Below are 24737 nucleotides of genomic sequence, written 5' to 3' on the forward strand. Positions count from 1 at the left end.
ATGATCACACCCATTTAATGAGCTTGTGACAGATTCATTAAGATTTATACACTTAGACGACAGAGACATCCGATTCATTTCATTCTTATATTATATATGAGCTACAGCTTAAGTATGAAAAATAAATATATGATTGTATACACATTAAACTTATGTGGTTGTAGTTTTTACAAATAGAGGGTGTGTGTTTGCTTGATCATAAAGGAAAATGAAGGATGCTGGTATCAATTCTGTTCACTAGGGGGCAGCATAGTATTGACTGTATTTTGTATGAGCACGGGTTTAAACTTTCAGAGACGTTTCTAGATATTTCTATCAGTTTGTGTGCACAAGCAGTCAACTTGGTTTGAGTGTGAATGACACCTCTGGACTTTATGTGCTGCAATTTAGTGTCGCTTCAGCTCAAACACAGCTGACTGCAAACGATGGACGTGTATTTTACCTGCGAAAGCTCAGTTTCCTGCCTCATCCGGTCTCGTTGCTGCTGCTCGCTCAGCCACGTGTTTACACCCTCGGGTCTGAACTCCATCTGTTCGCTCAGCCACATCTGAGTCCTTACGCTGGGCTGGATGGGTGACCCCCCGACGGCCTGGTGCCCCAGTGAGTGCCCCCTGGGCGTGACGAGGGAGGCTCTGCTCTCAGGTAAGGCGCTGTAGCTCAGATCCAGCGTGCTAGGCTTAAGCGGAGACGAGTCGGCCCGGAGCAGGCTGCGGTCCAGTGAGCCGTGGGCGTCCAGGTTACACGACGTCCTGCCGCTTTTCTCTTGGCCGCTCAGGCGGGTGAGAGAGGACCAGCGGCGCACCGGACGAGGGTCCTTCATGTCCAATGGGCTGCAGACTGTAGAAGAGAGCTGGCTGCTGTTCCATGGGCTGCTGGGCACCGATTGGGTCACGCTGAGCTTGGAGATGGATGGAGATGGCATGACATGTGCGGTGGGGATGGAGCCCTGTGAGCGAAGCGGCTGGAAAGACAGAGTGCCACTCGAGCTGGAGTGGTCTGGATGGAAGGGGGAAAAAATGTGTGATGTTAGCAGCTTGACAACAAACTCAGATAAAGCTAAAATCTGGTCTTAGTTATTCCAGTTATTATCATTAACAATTTCACATCTCCCTTAAGTTTATGACGGAGTAATGAAGATCCATGGAGGGTGTGTGTGTGTCTGTGTCAGTATCGAGTAGCTGTAGAGTCTGTCATGAATAATGTGTGTGTGTGTGTGTGTGTATATGTGTGTGTGTGAGAGTGAGTGTGTGTGTGAGAATGTGTGTGTGTGTGTCAGTGTGTGAGAGTGTGTGCACGTTGTACCTGGCACAATACCAGGTTCAAGGGCATTACATTGAGAGCTGAAAAACATTAATATTAACGCTCAAAAGCAACAAACAAATAGGAATGTAGGAAATGTGTGGAAACATTATATATTCCATGTTATAAAGGAACATAAGAACTTCAGATACGTTCAGGTAAGAATATCTATGTGTCCAGTGAGGATACACATATTTCCTTCATCAGAATTTTGTAATAAACATTGAGATCAGAGATGATATAAAGGAGCCCCAAAGCAGCCACATGAGCACATGTACTGCTGTGACTGAGTGAACACAGAGCTGAAAGGTTTAATCGGTGTGTGAGGGCCAGGGCAAGCACATCACACACGGGTCCGGCATGACAACGGCTCCATATATATCCCAAGTACTAATCCCAAACCTTTGCTTTGAAGGTGTTCCACATCGTAAAGCTCCCGTAGGTGTTCTGAGTCCTTCCTGTTTAATCGATTTTGCTTTCCCACTGGAGGAATATATTCCTATTAGATCAACAAATATTTTGATAGCATAGTTTCAGCTGGAGAACCGAGAGCGCACATGCTCAAGATGCCCGAGTTTGGCCACATACTGTATGGAGCTATTTTAAAGCCATTTATTACCAGGAAAGCCAGTGCTGGTGCCCTTCATGATGGACCTGACAGCCAGCTTCACCCTCACAGCAAGGCTTTGGATGAGAAAAACCACTTAACTATTTCTGTTTCCATTTCTGATCTAATATTCTATGGCGTGCAGCCGAACACAGCCGCATAAACGTCACTATAATAATAATAATAATAATAATAATAATAATAATAATAATAATAATAAGCATTTCACAGTAAAGAGTTCCTGTCAGTGGGTGTGGACCTTCAGAGTTAAGAAGCTTATTTTAAACATTTTTCACTTCCTTTATCACGAGTCTTACAGCGATACAGGAATTCATACGTGCTACGTCTTGTGCTTTGTTTTCAGGAAGTATTTCCTCAGAACTGCTTAAAGTACACAACCTATATTCTGATAGCATCGTGTTAGGTGTTTGGTTTGGTCAGAAATCGCATGTGACTCGAGATCTCATGGTGGTGTTGTTTTTTTGTTATGTTAACTCTTGATGGTCTTTATATAACTGTTAACATACTTAACGTTATTATTAAACACACCTAACCTATGCACAAGTGTTATGCGAGGTTTTATGTGTACTCCATCTGTGCAGTGTGTGAAATACCACACACTAACACACACACACACACACTCCTCACACTCTCCTAGAGTACATGGAGGTCTTGACACACACGCACACGCCACGGTGCGGTCCAGCAAAAACACCATGCCTCTAAATGAACCGCTGTGGACCAGATCCAACTTTCCTTTCTCGCACCTCAGCCAATCGCGTCCGGACATGTTTATTTTAGTGGCTCGACACGAAAGCCTGCTTATGTAACAAGAGAATGGCGTCCAAGAGATGTAGATGGACAGAGCGGTGTTAGTTTCCTTGATGGAAATTGCCCCGGTTACACTGCCGTGAATAGAAATGGCATAACGTCAGTTAAAAGGTGGAGTGAGGTAACAAATATTCATATCATGATTTATTAAAAGGTCTCAGATATGATAAGCGATGTGGTGTGAATCGTGTCACACTGCACTGAGACATGACATCCACAGGATGGGCTGATGAGGTCTCGTGTCTTGTCTCGTAGAGCAATCGAGAGTGTGTGTATGGAAGTGGACCGCTCACCTCGGTGCCCCTTTCCATATGTATTAGCATGTATTTAAAATCAGCTCACGGTGTCTGTTTCCATGTGGCGCCGAAGAGACCGTAAAGGGTCCAAGCACCGCAACGAGAACGAGACTGACAGGAGGGGTAAGTTTCTTGTGTATGCTTGTCCTGGGGTTGACTTTAAATCACTCAGGGCAGACAGGTAGTTTAATCACCGGGGCCAAAAGTGGTAAACAACCTCATCAAGTGTCCACAACAAACCACAGGCTACGAGTGTCCTACAGGAACATCATACGTTAATGTAATATTCTGAGAGGGAGAGATAGAGAGAGAGAGAGAGAGAGAGAGAGAGAGAGAGAGAGAGAGAGAGAGAGAGAGGGGCACAGAGAGAAAGAGAGTGAGAGAGAGAGAGACTGAGAGAGAGAGAGAGAGAGAGAGAGAGAGAGAGAGAGAGAGAGAGAAAGAGACACAGAGAGACACAGAGAGAGAGAGGCACAGAGAGAAAGAGAGTGTGAGAGAGAGAGAGAGAGACAGAGAGAGTGAGAGAGAGAGAGAGAGAGAGAGAGAGAGAGAGAGAGAGAGCTGTTCACAATATAGTTACTGAAGCTGTAACTGTCTCTCTAGCAGACTGAACTGGACAATACAAACAAACTGAAATAGCAAATGAGGAAAAAGACAGCAAAAGTGCAACATAGGGTGAAAAAACATGATGAGCAAGAAAAACAGAGGAAAATATAGCAAAAGAATGAGTGAAAGAAAAAGAAAAAATGCAAAATAAAGAGAGAATTAGTGGAAGAAAAAATAAGTGAAAGAAAGAATTAAAAAAGAATCAAAAGAAAGTATGAGCAAAAGAAAAATTGTAAAGATGTACAAAAGAAAGGGTGAAATAAAGAAAAAGAAAAAAGTAAAAGAAAGCACAAAAGAATGACCAAATGAACGAATGTCAATTTGCCGAAGTTATTAAAATAACAGAGGCAGAAAGAAACAAAGAAAATAAGAGTAATGAAGAGCATGAAAGAAGAGAGAATGAACGTGTAGAAGAGCAAAATATGAAAGAAGAGAGAATGAAGGTTTATGAATGATGAATGAGGAGCGGCGTTAGTGTAATGGCAGCTCCGCCCCCTTCAGGTCACATGACCCGCTGCAGCTCTAAAACACACAGAACTTCCATGTCGAGGCTTTATGACGGTAGTGAATACACAGTGATTAAGCCAGCACTGATCCTAAACACACACACACACACACACCAGTGCTCTGAGAGTTTGATCATGGTGAAACTGGAGCAGTGTGTGTGTAAGTGTGATGAAAGTGGGGCAGAGAGGATGGTGGACATGGACACTGGTGAAGGTGACCGTTAGTGTCTAAACAAATGAAACCACACCCAGAAGCACAGACATGTCTTTTACAATCACTGAGCACTGAACACACACCTAGGAAAGCTGGCAGGGTTTCTGACCGTCTGACAGACCCCAGTGATATTCAGCCATATAATCAGTCGGGTTTCAGAATGACAGAATGACAGAAAGAAAGAAAGAAAGAAAGAAAGAAAGAAAGAAAGAAAGAAAGAAAGAAAGAAAGAAAGAAAGAAAAAAGAAGGAAATAAGGAAAGAAAGAAAGAAAGAAAGAAAGAAGGAAGGAAAGAAAGAAGGAAGGAAGGAAAGAAAGAACGAAAGAAAGAAGGAAATAAAAAAGAAAGAAAGAAAGAAAGAAAGAAAGAGAGAAAGAAAGAAAGAAAGAAAGAAAGGGCTAAACAGTGAGAGAAAGATTGAAATAAACAACAAAAGAAAGAAAAAGCAGCTAGTATGAACATCCTGTCCCTGACTCACACACTCTTCCTTTCCTATCTCTCCATCTTTCTGATTGTTCCTGAGTGACATTTCTCCTGTGTGCTAGTGGCAGCGTGTTCACTACATAACCCTGCGGATCATCTTTCCCTCATTAACACAGCCGTATAAAGTGTTCAGACCGAACAGCTGCTGTTACTCAGCTTTAGACTCGTGAATAAAACAAGGAGTGAAAAAAAGAAGACAAGCGGATGAATGAGGAGACGTCGGGAGACTGAGACAACCCTCCTTCATGCCTATAAATGAGGAACTGGGCCGTATTATTGGATATCGGACCGCCGTTCCATCGGAAAGGAGCGGGAAGGTTAGACGGATGTAATCTGAGACGAATGGAGGATGTTTGAGAGTCAGAGCTCCGCTGATGCAGAATACGGATGCAGATCGATACAGAAAGCTGTATTAATATCTCAAAATATAATATCTATATAAAAAGCTGGTGATGGGAGGATGAGTAGAGGAAGGAAGTAGAGTATGAGTGGATGAGATCAACCATATCACTTAGTGGAATAGTGAGCGTGTGTGTGTGTGTGTGTGGTTGATTCAAGCCTTGTCTGTGAATGAAAGGACTTAATCATTACAGGAAGACAGGATAAGAAAGAAAATAATCAATAACAGGATGGTGTGATGACGATGAGTTACTGTTACCACCTTAAAGATGATTATTTTCCCATAACAACGTGTCCCCGAGTGTTTTATTCCCCTTACACCGCAGCAATTCAAACCCTTTTATCTGTTTATAGTTCAGTAAGTTTATAATGCTGTGAAACATCCACAAATCAGGTGAGTTCCTCGTTGGTCTTTCTTTGTCTCTCTCAAAGCGAACAAGACACACACACAAAAGGATGTTAACAGAAAGTGACAATGAGCAACAGCCTTAACAGAAAGCTGCAGCAGACCAACACCGGATCATGAGAAGAGCTCGAAGATGTGCTGGTGAAAGGAGGAGGCCAGTTGCATGTGGTGTAGCAGTTAGTGTAATTAACAGACATCACAGAAGTGGAAATGAGTATGTGTGTGTGTGTGTGTGTGTGTGTGTGTGTGGCAAAGAGAGGCCAATAGACATCTTAACATCCAGTGCTTCCTTCTTACCACTTTCTCTCTCTCGCGCACACACACATATACACACACACACACACACACAGCAGTAAACCAGTCAGAAAGGCAGGGCCCATCGTTCCAAGGCCTCCAATAAAATCTCCAGGCTGAAACTGAGCAGACATCTGTTCTTACCCCCCTGGGAGGTGGATTGGGGGCACGATAACCTAATACACACTTCATGACTAACGTCTGCCTTCCCAAAGCTAATAACCGGAGCCATAAGAGCTTTCGTTCGATTCCTGAACACGCGTGAGTCGCTGAACATGAAGCAAAGTCTAGAACGTTGCCTCTTTACAGCTGAGCTCATCTCGAAGAACATACGGAACGGATGAGTTTAAAGTGCTTTAACAAGCACGAACAGGCTGAAAGTAAATTATCGCTGAAGGTTACGCAGAGAAAGAGAGAGGATTATCTGGTGACATCATTCACCTAATTCACCTAATAGTAAGACGAAGCGGCAGCCTTTATCTTGTCACATATACATTACCGCACAGTGAAATTCTTTCTTCACATATCCCAGCTTTGGCGGTTGGGGTCAGAACACAGGGCCAGCTATGATACAGCACCTCTGGAGCGGAGAAGGTTAAGGGCCTCGTTTAAGGGCCAAACAGTGGTAGCTTGGCAGTGCTGGGGCTTGAACCTCGATCCTCTGATCAACAACCCAGTGCCTTAACCGCTTGAACCACAGAAGTGTAGTAAGTGACTGGTCGAAAATGTTTGTAGATGCTACGCAAAGGTTTCTAAACCTATAATGGCCTTTGTTGGTGTTGGTGATATACAGTGCTATATTATATTGTGCACCATTCGCATGTTGTGTACAAGTATTCTTACACACAGAGTCAGAAGGGAAACACTAGCTTCAATCACCCAGCTGTTTAGCTCAAAGGTACCGTGTCATAGCCTCTAGTGCAAATACAGTGTGTCCCAACTCTTTCCAGATGGCCTGATGTTGCAACTCGATAAACTGCAATTCACAGACATGCCTGCTTACAGAACTGACCTGTCTGAGGGAGTGAAAGGTGTCTGTATGTTCCCCAGGCACACACATGGTGTTTATATCTGAGCATGTGTCAAAGCTTTAGAAGTAACACCCCATTACATAGGTAGGGCTGGATACACAGAGTCTGAATGTGGCTGTGCTCCAAGTGTAAAAGCAACGCATTTTGCCATGTTGTATCAAACGACAAAGAAGCTAATCTCCAGCTCTTTATGAGCTTTGAGAGGTTTTACTTTACTTTACTTACTGTGTCCTTTGGGTTTTGACTTAATCAGGGTAACGAATAGCTCACAAACAATGAACAGATTTCCAATCGTGCATTTCTGTGCATTCTCTTTCCAATTTGTCAGTGTCGTGCAGCATTTTACAGACGGTCCACCAATCACGAATGACTAGCAGCAGAAAGATTAGTCCAGTGCTTCCAGTCCTACAGGACTATCAGGTTCTTTCTTTATAGAACCCGTGCTCCTGAACTGACTTCAGATCCAGGATTGTGTCCTTAGGATACACAGGAGTGTTGAACTATACGTACCCTGGTCAGGTAGCTGGTGTCTACTGTCACATAATAGTAACAATGATATTTGGATGGTTTCTTATTTGAAGCCCGCCAGTATATTTGCTGAATCTAAACGAATGAACATATATTTTGGTTCGTTTTTTGTGCATACATAATTACACTGACCTAAAACACTAGAGCTCCGAGACCACCTAGGATGCTCAGAGGCTCTCTGCCGTTGTGGTTCAACCAAAAAACCATGTCAAAGAGACGAACGCGCGGAAGTTCAGTTAGTTTAAATTGGGTTAAAACGGCATTTGTAATTTAACCTTTCTAGTCAAACAAACAAAGGAGATTTCCGATTGCCTTCGATAGGAACCAATCAGTGATCTGCATTTCTGTCTGTTTGTTACTCTTCGTTATCTGGCAAAAAGGACAAATCAAATGAAATACTGCTCACTTGTGGATTCATTAGAGTATTATTACATACCACACTGTTAGGTTACTCTCTACACCCACTACCTGGGTGGCCTGAAAGCACCGTATCTGTCTCACATCTAATGAGTACACAGCAGCTTCAAGGACACTCTCTGCTCAATGGCTTTAAATGCACAGACTGTCAACAGCTCTTTTGTGAGTAACATAGATCAGTCAAACCCTGTCCTGAGACACACAGGCCAAGTGGAACAAGACAGAAAGCAGCTGTAGTAAACATTACAGAAACTGCATCATCACTGGTGATATCTGCAGCTACATGTGGCTCTGTGGTAGCTGATTCATCTACAAAAAAAAAAAACTTTGTTACACTATTGATTTGCCTAATACAATTTGTTTACTCTGGAAACTGTGTAGTTGCTAAGCCATTTTTAATTCTGGGCTTAAAACCCCATCATTGGAAGGGTATAGAGCAGCTGGTGTGTCAATATGTTCTATGGTGCGGGTTACAAACGAGAGGGCACAGGAGGACTATCCCAAATTACACCCCCGTCAATCATGGCTTAAGTACATTACTGAAACATCTCCTGCCTGCCGGTAACAAGTGAGTCCCAACTGGCTGATCAGACTACGTAATGCCTAATGGAGCACAAATCTCATATAAAGGGAAAGAATTCTTGCAGATTCTTCCCATGGGAAAGGACATTAGGTAATGGTCTGGGATTTGGGATCAATGTTCCAGACCCATCCCAATTTAGGATAACCTCTTCACTAAAGTGAAGTTGCTAGGACTTACCAGATTTTATATGAAGCTGAAGGGGAGTTTTATTAGATGATTATCTGTCAACTGGGAAATGCTGCATCATATCCATGTTTCCTGACACTTAGAGACAAATATACTGGGTAGTTTTTTGGACACTAGTACTGGTAAATATACAACAAAAACAAGTTCTTTCTCTCTTTTGAGAAACGATATTTATAGTGGTATACGAGCATCTTTGGCTTGCTTTCTCAAGTGATGTTGGTCACCTCTTAGCTAATAAGTCACGCAGCTTGGGTTGCCTTTCAACACCAGTGATCCTCACAGTGCAAGCTGATACCGCGACGATGCCCCGGACTCGACCTCCGTTGCGTCAGTGCTCGAGTCTCAGCAAACCAGCAAGACCACTACAGAGGATATCGTTGAGATGACAGGACATTTTTTTTGATGAATTCTTTCGAGCTGTAATTTCCGATTCCTTTGAGTTAATCCAGACTCGAGCGTCCTATTGTAAATGTTCTGCAGTAAAGGGGGTGAGTTTGCTTGTTAGCACAGTGGGGGCTCCGTAACAGCTGTGAATTTGCAGTCTGTCAGTGAACACACCAATTTACTCCCATACCCACCCATCAGGCACACGCAAGCTCATGAGGATGAAACAAGAGAGAAACAATGTTCTTGTCTGCGCAGACTAGACTGCCCAGGGGTAATTATGAGGAAGCCACAGTGATAAAATTGGTATAATTAGTGAGTTGGGTCAGCAGGTGGCCTGGTTCAAAACTAGAGGAACTTCCTGCATCTTGTTCTAGGTCACCCTAGACCAGGGGTATTCAATTAAAATTCAAAGAAGTCCAGTTACTAAAATTTCCTCCCAGCAAAGGTCCGAATCTTATATTGTCACTTAAAATAGTGTACCCTCATGTTATAAAAATCATACATTTATGTATATAAAATATACATTTCTATATAAGTTATTGTTAAATTTCAAGTGTTTTCAAAGTCTGAACTTGTATGGCACTTGAATAGAAAACAATACTGTAGTCTTTACTACATGTCAAGTAACAGACAACAGACACTGAATTTCTTCTGAATAAAATAAATAAAAAGTGCAAACACAGCTTTGAGCAGAGTGAACTTAGGGCCTATATTTCAAGTAATGTAAAACATTTAGAATCTTTTGAATAAAATAAAAGTGCTTTTAATCTTTAAGAAAAGAATTAAACAAAAGACTTTTGAGCTGCCCCTTTTTTAAACATTAACTACATTAATAACACAGGAACCTTAGGCAAAAGAACATTTCAAGTAAAATAGAACAGGGCAGAATTTACTGAATAAAAGAAAAGTGCAGAGCTTTGAGCAGTAATAACTAGATTAACTGGGCATGAACGAAAGATTTATCTTTTTATTAATATCAAAGAGCTTATATAATCTTATAATATTAGATTATAATAAGGAGATGCTTAATATGATAATATTAGAATTTTAACGGGTCTGGGCAGACCGCGGTCCGCCATTTGGTGATGCCCGCCCTAGACAGATCATTTGGAAGATAGAGATTCTAAGTGACCTGTTTGGTCCTGAGACCAAACAGAGGTGAAAGCTGCAAAGCCTTGTACTTGTACTTAAGGAACTCTTATAATAGTATTAGGACTGGGCAATAAAACGATAACGATATGTATCGCGATAGACACGTGATCGATATCAATAAAAATGTGTTTGATAAAACGTTCGATATTTTTTATTCTTCGTCGGAAGAAAACGGAGGTTGCGAAGCAAGTTTGGTTGCATTAACAAAGGCACTCACTCTCTGGTAACCTAGCAACGTAGGGAGTGACACGCTAACAGCCAATCATGTAACAGTATCATGTTTGGTTGTGCCATATCGTTGTCTCGTGCTGGTCTGCTGGATTCCTCTTCAGTAACCGGCGACTGATGAGCAGAAAATGAGCCGCAGCGAGCGAGGAAAGTGTAAATAAAAGAGGAAAAATCAGCTCGCCAGTATGGCAGTTTTTTGGATATTATAAGGCTGACCGTAGTCAGATCAATGTTGTCTTTTTTGTTTTTTATATTACAGATGCATCTGACTACCTCAGTTTTATCTATGGTTACAAAACACTGCACATATTTTATAACACTTTATTCACCAGAAGGTGAACAGCTAGTGAACTTCCTAGCACTAAACTTCTCAGGTTTCTCTGTTTACATTTAACACTTTGCACTATTTTATTATACTTTATTAAGCATTTCTTACATTTTCTTTCATTTTGCACCTTAAATGTTAAGAGATAATTGTTAAGTGTTCATTGTGACTTTAGACTTATGTTTACATTTTATTTGAGTTTTCCTGGTTGTTGACATTTCTGTCTTAATAACTGAGGGGATTATGATCAGAGGAAGGTTTAGTTTAAAATAAAAATGTTTAAATGTAATATTTTTTTCTCCTGGTCCTTATTTTAAATGGGTCAAAAAAAATATCAATAATTATCGATATCGACCGATATGAAACACTGATATCGTGATACAGTTTTCAGCCATATCACCCAGCCCTAAATAATATCATGAAGTCCAATTGGTGTAAAGTTGTCTAATCCATCAGTCTCAGGCCATTGAGTTTTCTGACACACTGTCTATAATGCTAGCTGTTCTGCCCTAGATTAGAAAAAATATATTTTGCCTCGAATTCTCTAACTCTTTTATCCAATTGTTTTGAGACAAGGGGATATCTTGGGTCACTGAGATTTGACTTAACACTGGATAAAATGGAGCTACATCAATGCAGGACACGTCCCCAGGCTTCTAACAAACCGGAATGAGGCCAGTGTCTCATTAAGCAACTCACATAAGAAGAAAAATCACCTCTGGTGATTTCATATAAATAAACTTGGGGGAAAAAAAAGATGTTATATAAGAGGATACATGTGTACGTTCTCAAAGGCTGCTACGGCAAGACTGCGCAGAGTTTGATAGGGGGCGATCCACAAGTAAACGTGAAAGTAGTGATTATGTGGCACATCCCAAAATATCCTTCTTTCATGTGGAATATAGCCACTGAATGCAGAATTTCTACAGAAGAAAAGAATTTGGATGAATGCCTCTCTGAAACACTAGTCAGCAGAGCAGGGTGAGGTTAAAGCGGCTTCTTATTAAAGAACACGTTGCATCAGACACGTTTTGAAGGACATATGATTTGCAACAACTTCAAAAAATAGGTTGTATTTGTGATATAATCCGCTACTTCATCAGAGATAAAAAGAGAAAACTAACAACACAGGTCTTTAGGGGAAAGACCCAAGCCCTGGGGATGATTCATGATGAAGATCAGAAGGCAAAAATAGCTTTAGCTGTCTTGAAGCCGTTACTTCAAACTGTGGTTGATGAAGAAAAACCAGCAATGATCTCCTCATCCACAGTAAAATGTTTACTCAATTGAAATCCTTGTATCAGATATACTTCTATCTGATTAAAAAAAAAACAGATTTATATAATGCAAACACAGCCTCAAGGAAATGCTAATCTGACCTAGTTCAGTGTTCCTCGCTAAAGCTGCTCAGCCTCAGAGATGCCTGTAACCAGAGATGACTAATGTCAATCGCTGGTTCTTTGCTCGAGAAGGCTTTCTACACATCCTGTAAAAATCACGATTTAGCTTCCTACACAACATTTGCAGACATATTCATGACAGATCTGCTATACCTCGGGAGCAAGCTGTCTGTTTTGAAGCTTGAGCATAGATCGTGCGGGGACGAAACACTCGCTTACAGGATATGAGAGATTGTGGATCCTCTGCTGTTTTAGAAAAAGCACCATCACTGAAATCTAGGCCACAGCCCAAGGTGTTGCACATGACTTTATTCCTGGCTCTTTGCCGTTTCGGTGAGGGATTCATTGATTTCTGATGATAAAGCCTGAGTCCACATGCCAAGATCAATGTGAATGTCCCACTGGCTCTCTGCATATATTAGTTGTTGAGGACACGATGTTTGGTGGAATACACAGTTTAAATCCCTCATCACATCCAGCACTAATTAATGCTTGACAACTGCTTTTGTTGTGATGAACTAAGGAAAAATCCTATAGTAACCAGCCGTCTCTTGGGTAAACAGTGAGTACAGCTGAGACCCTACCCTGTTCATCATCTGACAAACAAGAACAATCTGCACTCGGGGTTGTGTAATATAGCAACAAAGAGTCTGAAATGTGGTCAATTTGAACTACGCAGGACTGAAATATTCATTCGTTCAATTACTTTTATCTGCTTGAGGTCACGGTAGCACCATGGTTAAGAAAGTCAGTCTAAACTTCAATCAGGAGATTCCCAACCCAACCATGAGATACAGGCTCTCCCTCCAGCAGGTCCTTGAGGACTCTAAGGTGTTACCAGACTGTGAGGTCCTTAAACTATCACAGAGAAATAGGCCAAGCAACCCTGAAGCAGAACATCATTTTCCGCCACAGCTTCTTACTGCTTGAGGTGACATCCAAGGACCAGAGACCTTTGTATGAAACTTGAGCTCCTTCTTCACCACCACAAACCATTACAGTGACTAGAACACTGCTACTGCTGAGCCGAAGGATTAAGGTCTTTACCTGTCATGACTTTCAGTCAGTCCTAATCATTTGGACTAAGCGACATAAGGGAAGAACTTACGCTTTGGTGCTTGTCTAGTAGCAGAGGCAGACATGCTAAAAGAGACCATAACAGGCATCTGACCTCTTCAGACTTCAAAGTGCTATAAATGTCAACTTTATGAAGAGACCACACCTCAGTGCTACTAAAGTCTAAAGTCTCCATGTACAAAAACAACCACAACTGACAGAATAACCCCTAAACTCACTTCAAGTTGTGACTAACATTGATGTAATACTTTAAGATTGTTCTATGCTTCAAGGCTATGATTTTAGGGATATATGGATCATGATTTGGTCGATTTAAAGGTGGGGTCTCCGTTGTTTGAGAAATGCTTCAAAAAACTGCTTTGGGCCGCCAAACAAAACAAAAACAAAACTAACATGTAGCCAATGAGCAGAAAGAGACGTGTCTTGTCAATATGCGGCAGAGAGAGTGTTCAGTGCACATGTGTGTCATTAGCAGAAAGCGGTTTTAACATTGACATGGAGGATAAAAACAAAGAAAGACTTACGATAAGGCAAGAAGTAGGACCCGTGTTAATATAGGATCAGCTTTCCAGCACTGGAGAGAACTGAAGGAGCGGGAAGGCCTGCAATGGGACGCCGAGGTTGCTTTTTTCCTTCTCGATAGGTGAGTAACGTTGGTTTTGCTTTGTTTCACAGAACTAATATAAGCTGTCCTTTGCATGATTATGCTTGTGTGTCATTTTTGCTTGTTTGTTTATCTGCAATTGTAATCAATACAGGGGTGGGACCCATTTGGGTTGGGGCGTATTTGTTTTGGTGATTTCACATGTCAACATTGGCTTTCAAACAACGGAGACCCCACCTTTAAGGTTCACGTATTGTGATTTTTTTTTTGTATTTAGTATGCTCCTGTCTGCAGAGTTTGAGATGGGTGAGGTGTGAGTCTGGGTGTGTGTTTGTGTGTGTGTGTATGTGTGTCTGTGCTGACAATAGCACTGTTCTTACTAACAGGATTAGAGGGCTCAGTGGTGCTGTACTGTAAATGTAAATATAAATATATATAAGCCTACTAATGCTTACCACAAATATAGACTGGCCTACATCGCTGTAATGATAAGGAATATTGGGAAGGTCTTTATGTTTAGATTTCGCTATTCTGCATTTCAGATCAACAAACTGAACAGACAACAACAGAAGCACACACAAAGCTGCTCTTGTCACTGCTGCTGATCCTCGAAGATGGCGTCTTATAACCGTTGCTTTGATGGTAGAAAATGAGCATCACTTGTAATAATCACTTAATCACAGCACTGAGCTCAGCTATCTGCGTTTTCACATACGGAGCACTTAATCTATTTGATTTGAACCCTGTATATGTGTGTATGCGCTTTGGTCTGGTCTGAGATCATCGTAAAATAGACTCAAAGGACACAAACAGACTCTATAGAAAGATTCAACCTTTGATTATCCTCAATGCGAGCTGCTACGAGGTGCAGGATACTGTACACTAAATATTTAAACATGCCAGGAATATTATCTAATATATGATGATTTAATATTTATAATATAACACAAACTTGCTGGAGGATTCTTTATGTTTTCGCAGTGCTATATCTGTGACCGAGTGAATTTTGTGAGCATGTCCTGATGTGATCCATTCCCTCATGTCTGGATGGACAGAACTGGATGGAAGCACAGGAATCGGCAGTTTGGTTCGTGTGAGAAAATCAAAGGCGTGAGAGCTTTAGGATGTCCCTTACCTTCCACGCTGTCTGAGCAGGACGTTCCTATGCCTGTGTCGGCGCTGTCGGAGGCGGCGCTGTGACGCCTGGCTCGGTTACTGCTGTTGATGGAGGACGAGCCGTGCCATGCTGACTCACAGCCTGGCACCCACCCAGGAGAGGACGCGCTGGAACCTGGACATCGAAACCAGTGGACACGGTCACCACAGAAACACACAGTTTACAGCACATTGAGTTAAAAAGTGTTTATAACATGTGTAGGGAGACTTGCATAATCCTGAGCCATGTGCAGGAATGGTATAATGATTCAGACTCAGAAAAGCTAAACATATTCACGTATGCACACCACAGCTCTCTCTCTGTGTGTGTGTGTGTGTGTGTGTCTTTCTCTCTCGTGCCTGTCTCTCTCCCTTATGTCTCTCTCTCTCTCTCTATCGCCTCTGTCTCTCTCCCCATGTCTCTCTCTCATCTGTCTCCCTCCTTCATGTCTCTCTCTCCCCATGTCTCTCTCTCTCGCTTGTCTCTCTGTCTCTCTCTCGCGCCTCTGTCTCTCTCCCGCTCTCTCTCGTCTCTTTCTCTCTCTCGCCTCTGTCTCTCTCCCCATGTCTCTCTCGCCTCTGTCTCTCTCCCCATCTCTCTCTCTCTCTCACTCTCTTCCCCCTTCCTCATACAAGCACAAGACAAGGCCAAGTGCACGTGAGTAATACCTAACCAAATCTTCAAGGTGTATTGTGTATAGACATGTAATTAAGGTGGCCAGGAGGGAACTCAGCTGCAGTATTGACATTAACAGCGTAATATTATTAACTCCACACAGCGGTATACCAACTTTAGAAAAACTGTAGTGGGCAAAAACCACTTGAATGAAGGTGAAAAAATATAACAGCAGGAAATTTAGATACACTAATTTGCAGATTTTTTCACCAAGTGAAGTTCCTACATTTGTTTGGGTGTCTTAAGTGTTCAAATAAGTTCTGTTCGGACATAAACATGGACACAGGAGACAATGGCACAGTGTTTAGGCAGAAGATTTATCTTGATTTCATTAGCAATCGAGTGTATTTGGGAGAAGAAAAGCAAATGTATATCAGCACAGAATTGTGAATCAAAATAAAATGCCAAAACCTCAGAGAAAGCAATGAGAAACGTTAGAGGATTGTAGGAAGACTGGATCTGGAGTGACGTGAGAGAGGGGAGAAATGATCGAACATTAATCATCCAATCTATCGCTTCTGTTTTGTCTCTTTTCCTTTTATGTGCTTTGATTGGTGTCGTCTTTTGTCCTCGGTCACTTCTGTTCGCCTCGAGATTTATGTGTCTACAGCTGATTCTACAGATAAACACAGATTCACTACAAAAATGAATTCAAAATGATCACGTCTAAGTATTTGACTTGAACCCCGGGCTGCTCTTCTAATCGACAAGTTTGAACGCATCGGCTACAGCTACCTCACGTGAGGCGTGTCGCGGGAGATCGTAAAGCAGGCTACAGCATGTATGTGCAGTATATTATGCATACTTGAGGTTTTTTTTACTGTGTTACTTATGACTCGTTCGTATCGTGATACAGCTCCTGTGTTCAGACTAAGCACTAAAGCTTCTTCTTCTCCAGCTTTTCAGATGTGAGGGAAAACAGACTCCGGGTGTGCTGCTAAAGGAAAATAATCAGTGACAGGATGGTGTGATGAGGATCCACATGGTGCACAGTCACTTTTCTTTTTCGATAATAACACGTCCCTAAGTGTATTCTATCTCTTACAGGACAGCAACTTGGCAAGAACAACACATTGTTTTTATCCACATTGAGTTACATCTAATGACTAATAAACAAGCTGGTTTCTGTTATTACGTTCCTAAGAGCAGCTATAAACAGTCAGTCCTTCTTCTCACCAGCTTCTCTTTTGTTCTCTGTTCTTTTAATAAGACTTGTTACTGAACCACTGCAAAGAATGGCAATCTATTACATTACAGCTTAAACTCTGAGGGTTACAAGGTGCTGAAACTGGAGACTCCTTCCTTAAATGTAAACAGTCTTGAAAACAGAAAAACTTTGGATTGCGAACAATCTGCAACAACAAACCAGGATATAAAACCTACAATACCATACAGTCTGTATTAAGGACTACATAATATCATGGTTGTTGTATTTCAGTCTTTATCTTGAAACCAATTCATGAAAATCAGTGCTGAGATCTGAGAGAAGATAAAGAGTTGTGTGTGTGTGTGTGTGTGTGTGTGTGTGTGTGTGTGTGTGTGTGTGTGTGTGTGTGTGTGTGTGTGTGTGTGTGTGTGTGCGCGCGCGCGCGCGCGTGTGTGTGTGTGTGTGTGTATGACGAGTGCGATAATGCTGGGTCTAGTTTATCGGATATGAACAGATTCACTTGTACGTCGTTAAAACAAAAATTTTGGTTTTCATGGAAATCCCAGAGAAAAAATCCTCCACATTCTTCTGAACGTGTGTAAATTTATAAGAAGATTAACCAACATAAACCTTGACTTGATCGACTGATGAAATCTAAACTGTTTATTGTTTATGGTGTTTTGTGGACACTTTTATCCAGAGCGATTTAAAAAAGAATTCAAAAACACATGCCTGACACTGGCTCACTCAGTCAGGGATTCCCATCGAGCACATTTTATAAAAAAAAACAAGGAATTTTATATTACTGGCATTAACTAAGGGATACAATTATGTAAATATTTATACAGATAGAACTATATAGGTATAAATAAGTTTGACTATTGTGCAATAACTTATTTATACCGATACAGTTCTATCTATATAAATATTTACATATGCATTTATACCTACACATCGTTTACAATAAATAAATAACTTATTTATTACAATCGCCTCGACTGCGATTGTGTTTGTAGCTTGCACCAAATTATAAGTGAATTTCACTGTAAGGACTGCTTTCATTTCTTTGTACTTAATATAGTGACAATAAAAAATGCTGAATCTTCAATCAAAAATAAATAAACAAAGAAAGCGAGCCAACACACACACTTTCAATTACAGCTATATAATCGTTCAGTTACAGCTACATAAATTCCTAAGCTAATGGGAATTTCGTGCTCGCTTGCTACTATTAACATTATATATTAGTACATTTTTTATTGGAACAGAAGTGTGTTAAATTAACTTCATCACTCGTTTCGTGCTCCCAGCTGCCTGTGCCCTTGACCTTTTATGGAGTTTTGTGGGAGGGGCTACATGTAAATAAGCAACTGAAAATTTCCACACAACTTTACTAAAAGATTGATAAATGATGTTCAGATAAATATGATGAATATCCTCAAAGGACAGATGGGGGATTAAAGAAAAACAGAGAAGTCCAGCTTTAGAGAAGTCCATGCTGAGAAACATGAGATTGCATAACATATTTACAACTTATAAAACCTCAATAATTCAAAAACAAGCATCTTATATGTTCAGCTAGTGAAGAAACTGGGTGACTAAAGCTATATATATATATATAGATATATATATAAACTGACTTATATATACATACATATACACACATATATAAACTGGGTGATTAAAGATATATATATATATATATATATATATATATATATATATATATATATATATATATATACGTATGTAGTTATATGTGTGTGTGTGTGTGTGTGTGTGTGTGTATATATATACACACACACACACACACAACTACATACATACCTATACGCACACATATATATAGTTTTATAAATTGTAAATATGTATATAATAAGAATGAATGTTTGCTTAATTGAGAAGGTTAAAAACACATTGTATAATCTCTAAATCATACCATATTTGTTAAAAAACAAAAATTTTATGTAGTTTTAGCTCAGAGGGTCATTACACTGTAGTAACTCAGCAGAGGAAGTGAGGATGAGGAGATTTATGCAACATTCGCGTTAAATATTGCGCAATATTCAGCGAGTCTGCGTCTTAAAACCCCACACACAATAAAGTGATATTACACACTAAATCTGTGTAAAAGTGTGTATAAATGTCGCTGACCTGACACGAACACCAAAGAGCCAGAACATGACCCAGCTAACAGTGAGCTATGCTAACAAGCTAATTGTTCATCCATATTAACTACTAATCATATTTTTGATAGATAATTCAGGCGTGTCAGTGAATGACTGGTGTCAGATTTAAGGTTTGCTTGTTTGTTAGAGCGTCAAATAGAGTTAAGGTGGGTTCAGAAGCCCAGATTTGTTCGAATAAAGAGTGAAAAACGCCTCGTTAGCTCAGGTGGCTAACAATAAGATGCCGTTAGTCTCACACTGAGATTCCGCAGGGTAACGGTCAAGGCACGAGTGAGACGGATCACAATCTTTTACCGTGTTTAACCCTAAAGTACCACATGTCCCGGGACCTACCTGCTTTATAGATATCCAGGCCATCATCCAAATCGTTTCTGCTCCACATCTCGGTGGATTTCATGCGCTATTTAAATCTTAATGTCGAAGGAGTTTCCAGAATGAACCGATTCCTCGAGAAAAAAAAAGCAAGAAGTGGCCCGATATTAGGGATTAGGAAGAAATTCTTCGGATTTTTTTCTTCTACCTGTAATCCATGTTTATGAAAAAATAAGCAGGTGTTAAATATAAAAAAGAAATCTGTATTTCTATTTGACACGATTCCTGAATCGGGTCACGTTCATCTCAAACACGAAGCAGCGCTGAACTACAGCACGACCGACTCGCTGTGCCGACTCGCTGTGCCAAGACGTTGGCCGCGTCCCAAACGCATCCTCGAGGCAGACAAAGTGTACTCTGTGAGCAATGAGTACACGATGTCGAGCCCTATGTAGTGCGCATGTGTAGAAGGCGTACAGACGTTTAGAATGCGACCTCGCGCTGTTGCGTATCCAGGCTGTGAATGGAGTAGAAGGCAGCAATCAGAGCTGCTAACTCCGCCTACTCAAACGACACATGCACCACGAAAGCAGCTCAAATTACTGTATTTCGGCTCCTTTTCCTTCATTCTGACACGGTTCAGTTCTGACTCCCGTTTTGGAGATATTAATCCGTGATACACGCACGCGCACGCGAACAGAACAGAATCTAACGATACGTGTCGATTCCGTTTTGGCGCGAATCCACTCACTTCATTTAACTCGAATCTCTTGACATGAACTGAATCACATTAGTTCACTCGAATCTCTTGGGATGAATCGAATCATTTAAGTTCATAAATTTCCAACTGTAGTCTTGTAAAAACCCAGAAGTCCTGGACATTTGAATGTTTTTCACAACTGTTTCAGGTGCCAGATGAAATTAAATGGATGTGTTAAAGGAGGGGAAACACTAAAATGTACAGAAACAGCAGTAGTGTTAGGAAAATGTGTTGGAGTTTAAATGACAGCAAGGAAGCTTATAAGACTGATGGACCTCTTGACAGTTTAATAGACTGCCTGGCCAAATCTGGGTCCCTTTTACATGCCCTCCTTTCACAACACTGGCTTTAGAGCTCCTTGGAATAGATATAGGTGATGATTTACACCGTTCATGGAGAAGGGAGGAAAGAAGATGGCACGGTTCTAGGGTTCTTCTTTCAATCCTAAGCTTGGCTGTCTGACCGTCTGAGTGGTTACACATGATGTCCCTGTAACTCTATGGGTTTCCTTCCAACCCCCAAAACATGCCGGTGGGCCCCAAGGTGTGAAAAAGTGTGTAAATGTGTGCACGCCCACTCCAGGACGTACTTCTTCATCTCACCAAGTGATCCACCACCAAACTGACCGGCTGACTGAAGTAGAATAATTAAGAAGGAACATCTGCTGTGTTAAACACCTCAGAGCAGTTTCTAGGCTGATGGTTGACAATTAGAGAAAACTATTCTTTACTATTTCACCTTTTTTTAAATTTATTTATTTATTTTTATTTACTTAAAAGTGTATCTCAGAGATTCAAAACGGACCTCCGAGTTAAAATTAGTTTAACCCTGGATGCATTGTCGTTTGCTGGATCATGTATACGATCTTTCTGCCTGACTCTTCACCCTGTTTCACTGCTAATCACTGCTTTTTTAACGATGCACACTAATAAAACTCACTAACCCTGAATGCACACGGCAAGTTCAGGAATGCTAATGTTAGCAAAAGAACCAGGCAAAAAAACATACAAGAAGTCTCCTTAGCCCCTGTTCCACAAGCACATTCTTTTTAAAGGAATTCCAGCTGAACTATTTAAGGGGACTGGAATCCATTAGGCACCTGTTCAGTGACAGACCGGATGTCTGACACGAGTATGCAAAGTTTTCCAAGTGGCATCCTCAACAGTTTAACCTGAGACAAAGCAGAGTAAACACCAGAAGCTAACTTAATAGTCTGAATAAATAACAAAAGTGTAGGACCTCTTCTAAAGGGAACTACTAGGCTTGTTTGGTGTCCAAGGTTTGCTTGATTCGTTTTGTAACCCTGAGCTAATGAGACCTAGAAAGCAACATAAAGATATTCAGTACAAAAATATAAGAATATGGAGGACATGTGGAACATATCACTGGTTTGATTGACGTGAATATGGTCAGTGAGAGACTCTTGCGAAATGACTCTTGAATCTTTAATGCAATATGAATATGGATAATATCCACCACTGATGTTTATCAGAGGTCTGAACTCTGGCCACTGCAGTGGTTTCAGATACCACAATGGATATCATTTATCCTTTATTACACACATGTGTAACAACTTCTACATTAGATAATGGTATTAAGCAACTATGTATATGCCAACAATTTGCCCACATTACTAAAAAAACGCTATGTTGTTAATACCTTAAAACATACAGACACCCAAAACATGTCTTTTTTTAATCCCTTCACAAAAATTCTGCTTATTCTGTATTCTCAAGTAAACATTTCTATCTACAAAAACATACAGGAAGTAAACTATTCTCTGTAAAGTTTCTTAAAGTATGTTGCTGTATAGGATATGCCTTATGTCGCAATCCTGTGTGCAAGTGCTACAACATTTCATCATGTTTTGTGCTGCCGGTACACAGTTCCTCTTTTTAAAAGCCAGCTCTTGAAATTGCATTATTGTGGAATGGCACGTTTCACACGTGTTCAAGATGGAAGGTTAAAAGTCTAACGCATAAAGCGCTAGCGTCGGCTCGCTCGGGTTTGTCGTCAGCCGTGAAGAACAGCGGTGCTTTCAGCTGAAGGAGAAAGGGCACGAGTGCTAAATAAAAGCATTGAGCTAGTTCAATTAACCGTAAACTCCCAATTAATCCAACACGGGTCAGTCGCATAACCACTCAAGTGCGACCGAACATGCCGGGAAGGAGAAATAAGTTCATGGAGAAAAAAAAAATTGGAACCTGGAATACATGTAGGATAGAACCATGTAGAAAAAAACATGTTCAATTTCAATCAGTATAAATAAACAAATGATTTTCTGGCTGTGAGTCTGATCTGAAACAAGTCAGAACTGTTTTTCCCACCGTTGTTAACCTTACACTAAATTTTAGTGGTTCAAGATAAGTTTTAGATGATTATTTACATTTACATTTCCTGCATTTGGCAGATGCCCTTATCCAGAGTGACTTATGTTATCTCTTTTTTTATACAACTAAGCAATTGAGGGTTGTTGAACGGGGTTCAAGCCCCAGCGCTGCCAAGCTGCCACTGTTGGGCCCTTGAGCAAGCAACCCTCTCTGCTCCAGAGGTGCTGTATCATGGCAGACCCTGCACTCTGACCCCAACCTCCAAAGATGGTATCAAATGAAGAAAGAATTTCACTGTGCTATAATGTGTAGGTTACAGCATTTAGCAGACGCCTTGCTCATGGGCCTAGCAGTGTCAGCCTGATGGACCTTAGGATCGGTAGTTCAACATCTTAACCACTAGGCTACAATGTCCCTAAAATAAAGGCTTTTATTCTAGTCTTCTATTTTACCCAATCCAAGACACTGTACCCAGTTAAATAATAAATCCAACCCCAGTTATGCCCAAACCCCAAACCCATTAATTTATAGTCACACTAATACTCGACTCATATAGGTCACAGTCGAATGTCTCTGGGCTCTTTCTAAATATATAAAAAGCCATTCCATAGAAATGCTATACACAAGCTTTAACAAAGAGAGGTTGTGTAATGTTTTACATTATTAATTTGACTTATTGTTCAGATTGTTCCCTAACAGCCACATGTTCTCATGGTATTTTAATACCCAGGATAAGACCAGTAGTGTCCTGTAAAGAAGCACTTACATAATATTCCTAAAAAGCATAAAACAGTGAATGTTTACTGACAGTACCAGCCGAACCCATTATGCACTTCTAAAATCCCTCCATCATCCACCTGTCCTGAACATTACAAGACGTGGAGCTTACTGTATGATCAACTGATGCTTACAGTTCCCATGTCACCAACCTGAGTGTAAAAGGTCTAAAGAGCCCTCAAACAAACACTGGTCCTTTATTACTAATCCTTTATTAAATCTGCGTATCGATGCTTTAATATGCTAATGCTAATGCAAAACATTCCCAACAAATTATTTAAAAGTTTTGCTAATGCTGATCTTTCACCTTAGCATGTTCATGACACAGCTGATTTACACAAATGAACTTGTGAATAAATAAATAGCCACCAAACACCATAAAAGCTCATTTTCCAGTAATGCAGCTCAGCCACCGCAGCACATCAGGAACCATACACATAAAGGCTTTTACTGGGTGCCATTACTTTTTACTCAACGATTTGATTGCTTCAGATTGTTCATATGAAATAAAATGTTTATTAAGCTTTGTAGTGTGTATGTTGTTCACTGAACGTCTTTGTCACGTCCACAGTGGTGTTAATAAGAAGCTCATATAAAAGCAGACACTCAGGAATTTGTAGTGTTTCAGAAGTATTTCTGTTTTTCCCTAAAATACTAGGGGCAAAATTTTCGGAGAAAAGTTAAAAAACAAAAACAATTCCCCCTTTTTTTACACAAATATTGAGACCCATTTCCGCTCTCTGAGATTCGCCAAGTGTTTTACATAAACATCTAAAATCTTAAGGTGTTTATCTTCAACCACTAAAATTCAGTGTAAGACTATCAACAGAGGGATAAACAAACGTCTCACACTGAAAGCCAACAGAGTCCTGACTCATTTTAGATCAGACTCACAGAGAGAACATCATTAGTTTCTTTTTACTGATTAAAACTGTTTGATAAGTTGAAAAACCACAGGAACTCGTCGCCAATTAAAAATAAGATTTAAATCGATTAGTCATGGTTCACATTAGCGAGTCTTCTTAAATATAAAGTTACACAAACAGGAGCACTCATATGAAACTAACCGGCTTTTCATAAATCACGTATTTATTATGCAAATGCGTGATCGATTTATGAGCCGATTGTCCTGACTAAAACATTCATGGTTAATTAGATTGAAGTGAACACTCAATACCTAGAGCACACTGAATCAAACACAGCCCACAACTGCCTTACACACTCCTTTGGCTTAGAGTCGTGTGTAATTTGCATGTTTAATTATATCGTGGACTTGATTCCCTCAGGGCTACATCCTGGGTCCCATTTTATTTTTATTATTGTTGTCAATACTGACGCTGCTCCGGCATTACTATTGTCCTTGCACTTAGTCCCGTACGTTTTGTACGTTATGTATATTATACGGCTGAAACAATCTTTGACTATATAAACTGGACCATGACGATCATTCCTGTATGGCCTAGTGTTTGGAAATCCTGGCCGTTCACGATGGCTCTAACTGTCAACACGACACACAGAAGCTCTGAGCAAC

The 24737-nt window shown here is 40.6% G+C and overlaps 1 protein-coding gene across 2 annotated transcripts in view; it reads right to left on the reverse strand.

Moving 5' to 3' along the window:
- Window positions 1–24737, reverse strand: part of cep85l (centrosomal protein 85, like) — a 52964-nt gene that overhangs the window by 26799 nt on the left and 1428 nt on the right. The window contains exons 1-3 of one of the 2 annotated variants that reach the window (XM_060866188.1): window positions 19361–19671; window positions 14996–15151; window positions 443–996 (exon numbers count right to left, since the gene is read on the reverse strand). In XM_060866188.1, coding sequence (XP_060722171.1) covers window positions 443–996; window positions 14996–15151; window positions 19361–19424 — 774 coding nt within the window. In that variant the 5' untranslated portion in view covers window positions 19425–19671. Of the gene's footprint in view, window positions 1–442; window positions 997–14995; window positions 15152–19360; window positions 19672–24737 lie in introns of those variants that run through there. The other variant, XM_060866189.1, reaches the window with a different exon arrangement.

Source organism: Tachysurus vachellii, chromosome 3, assembly GCF_030014155.1.
Source record: "Tachysurus vachellii isolate PV-2020 chromosome 3, HZAU_Pvac_v1, whole genome shotgun sequence".
NCBI lineage: Eukaryota > Metazoa > Chordata > Actinopteri > Siluriformes > Bagridae > Tachysurus > Tachysurus vachellii.